At 36.0% G+C, this 3,238-nt stretch overlaps 1 protein-coding gene across 2 annotated transcripts; it reads right to left on the bottom strand.

The window, feature by feature from the left end:
* Positions 1–498: 498 nt before the first annotated feature.
* Positions 499–2,957, bottom strand: LOC110872069. Of its 2 annotated transcripts, none has more exons than XM_022120834.2 (5): positions 2,720–2,957; positions 1,702–2,195; positions 1,387–1,567; positions 926–1,295; positions 499–839 (listed from the first exon to the last, which is right to left on the bottom strand). In XM_022120834.2, the coding sequence occupies exons 1-5, from the start codon at positions 2,751–2,753 to the stop codon at positions 683–685; spliced, it is 1,236 nt and encodes a 411-aa protein (XP_021976526.1). In that variant the 5' UTR covers positions 2,754–2,957; the 3' UTR covers positions 499–682. The 2 variants fall into 2 exon arrangements, with proteins under 2 accessions (XP_021976526.1, XP_021976527.1); XM_022120835.2 differs by having other exon boundaries at positions 2,737–2,957.
* Between the last annotated feature and the right edge of the window lie 281 nt (positions 2,958–3,238).

Below are 3,238 nucleotides of genomic sequence, written 5' to 3'. Positions count from 1 at the left end.
TACCACATTGTTGGTCTTCAACCACACTTGCTGTGGAGAAACTTGGTATCGAAGATTCGACAGATGGATGAATATGCAGAGATGGTATTGAATAAGAAAATTGAAATGAAAGGAATGGACAATTCGAATAACATGCAAATTGTCTTGGTACTAGAATACATTGCCGGACATAAAATATATATAGGTGATGTTTTTGGCGGTTTCATGTTGGCGGGAATAACTGCCTTTGGCAGTTTAAATGCACCCGCTTATCATCATCACCATAACCTATCATAACTACCGAGTTTATAAGTTATAAACTAACATAATTAAGTTTAATTATCAGTTCTAATACTACTTTGCCCCTCCCCAAGGCCGGCCTTGGATGAAATGAGTCATGTAGTTACAGTTTGAATGATAATTTTTGGTTTTATATTTTCACTGATTATTTCCTTCAGTTTCTATTGTATTTCCCACCTATTTAAAGGCCTCATAGTATCAATATACACGCATCAATTGTTGGCACAATGTGATCTTTTGGGTCTTTACATTTCTCATACTCCAAGAGATACATACATATTAGTTATGTTTTAAGCATAACTACTTATTTTTTATGGTTCCACACCTGTGCTTAGGCAGAGCACATTCAAACATTCACTTCCCCCTTTCGTATGGGAGTACTTGGTTTCATCTCTTTATTTAATTACATGCTATCTATATCAAAATCTCCAATATCATCCATGGAACCATGATTTGCAATTGGAGCATTGTTATATGGAAAAGTAAATTTAGACAACCAAGCTTCAGAATCACCACTAGTCATAGTGTGTTCACCTGACCAATCAAAAAAATTTTCGCACCTACAAAGGAAGAAGATACATTTTAAACAAGTCCAATGTCCCATAGGCTATAGTCAAATGAATGTGAAAGTGTTTAAATGACCTACCACAATGGATCAGCTCTAAGATGATCAATATCCATGGAATCAAGATGGACCCTGGCCGGATAGATATTGTTATCTTGATTATCCATCAGATCACCAGTAGCTGCCATGAGACTAGGATGAGCATGTTCAGGCTCTGGCTCAAGTTCAGGCTCAGACTCGTTCCAATCTCTAGTATCACCACTTGTCTCACTTGCAAATGGATTGGTTCGAATTTCTTGAGCAGATGGTATAGTAGTCATAATTTCGTACGGATTGGAGATTAGATCATCATTCATTGTTACAAAAGACCTAGTATTATTTGTCTTTCGTATACATGGCCACTCAGGAATTCCTACGCTCCTACAAAGATTCCTAAAGGTACCTTCTGGTACTGCGCAAGGAGTACAGGTGTAGGTCAAAAATAAAATGGTAATACTTGACACAAAAGTTATTAATCATATATGTGGATGAATGAAGCTTACGTCGTCGTTTAAGGACTCTTTCAAGTACTTTTGCAGCACAGATACTACTCAGTCCGAAATATTTATTAAGACAACAGTAGCTAGTAATGGGAGATGTGAATGTTATGCGGCTCCTTTCCTTGGGACGTATATAAGTCCTCATTGTGCTATCAATTTGCATTGTTGTTTGCAAACCGGCATGCTGCAAGTGAAGCAATATTATAAGAATAATATCATAAATGACCCTTAGCTAAACACAAGGCTATATATATTTAATTAGCATAAAGTAATGTAAGTTTAAATGTTGTATACTTGCATATAAGGGGCAGAACAAACCTCAATGACTCCTTTAGCTACAGTAATATCATTGCTATAATCCCTGGGTGTATCCGTGACAACCTCAAGCACACCAACACATTTGTTACCATCAATCACAGGAACAGCATAGGATCCCCATTTCTTTGTAAACATTTCATGTTCACATGGAGGACTATGATCTTTAAGGTATTCATGCATATCTTGAGTCTGTTGAGGAGTGCAGTACAGGTACGCCATGCCTGCAAGACCGAATGCTGCTTCTTTCAATTCCTCAGTGTCTCTATACACATAGAGTTTATTGTATAAACAGGCTACATGGAACGCATGAAGTTCCTTGTTGTTCCCAGAAAGAAGAAAAGGCTGAAATGTTGTAGTAAGCACAAAGATATATTTTTTGATTTCTTCTGCTGCCCAAAACAGAACAAGAACAGATTCACCATCTTGAAGTGGTAAATTTTGAAGGGTAGAAATGATTTTTTTCTTCACCTCTCCATCAATGTGAACATGAATATCTGTATAATTAAAACTGTTAGAACAATGAAGCTAGGAACTAGTATATAACAACACTGTATATGTATAATTAAAACAAAAAGGGAAAGAGAACTTTTAGCAGCGGACGCTAAAGTTTCTAAAGTGGAGCAATTATTTATTAATTAACATAGAACTTCATCATGATCATTGCAATAGTTGACCCAAACTACTTACATGCAAGTATTTGCGTTTGATTTGTGGAACAAATTCAGTAATTAATTTATAAAAGGTATCTAACAAACTCATCTTGATACAAGTGTTGTTTCAACACTTCAAAAAGTACTAGAATCTCTAGAAAATTCATATCCGTAGACCGGATCTATACATCCCATAAACAGGGGAGTTTTTATTACAATAAAAGTAGATATTGTATAGCAAGTAACAGAAACTAAAGCAGCCACTTTAATGGACTAATCAAATCCCCATTTTTTACTTGATCAAACGAAGCTCAAAACAACCATATATCACATAACAAATAAAGTCAATAAGGAGTAAGTATGTCTACATAGAATATAACCGCACACTAACACAACTAGCATCCGAAGAAGGCTTCTCTTCTATGACCACAACCACAAAACAGGAGTAGGTAGCTTGTAGCATCTTAGAAAAAGTCGTAAACGATGGAGGTACTCAGCCGTCAGATTTGTAAGTGAGGGATAAGCCAAAGAGACTGATATTGGGATTAAAGATTGCATTTTGAACAACAGATGGAGAGATAGAAAGAGAGAGATGCAAGAAGAGTATCTGTTGGATAATTTGAAAAACAAGAAAGAAATAAATACTAAAGAACAAGAAACAACTTGTTTCCTAAAAACAATTAGCAGTAATTGAACCATGAATTTTCTGTAATTAGTTGAACTTACGGTTAATGATTGAAGAGGATTCACTAGGTGAAACCACAGCTGTGGTTTGCTCAGTGCAGCTACTGCTTATACTAGAAGAGGCCATCATTAACCAATTTGATCTTCTAGTTGAGGAACTGTGCCTTGAACTATGGAAGAGACAACCAAATGTGAGAGTTCTG

Source organism: Helianthus annuus, chromosome 17 (assembly GCF_002127325.2).
Source record: "Helianthus annuus cultivar XRQ/B chromosome 17, HanXRQr2.0-SUNRISE, whole genome shotgun sequence".
In the NCBI taxonomy this organism is placed as follows: Eukaryota; Viridiplantae; Streptophyta; class Magnoliopsida; order Asterales; family Asteraceae; genus Helianthus; species Helianthus annuus.
The sequence above is the reverse complement of the archived record's forward strand: the minus strand, read 5'-3'. Positions and strand labels throughout refer to the sequence as shown.

Excerpts from the sequence above, each read along its gene's own strand:
- LOC110872069 (XM_022120834.2), bottom strand. The coding sequence starts at position 2,753 with ATGCTAGTTGTGTTAGTGTGCGGTTATATTCTAT. Across the intron at positions 2,196-2,719 it reads AGTGTGCGGTTATATTCTAT|ATATTCATGTTCACATTGAT; the intron begins GTAGACATACTT and ends TTAATTATACAG. Across the intron at positions 1,296-1,386 it reads AAGAGTCCTTAAACGACGAC|TACCAGAAGGTACCTTTAGG; the intron begins GTAAGCTTCATT and ends CTCCTTGCGCAG.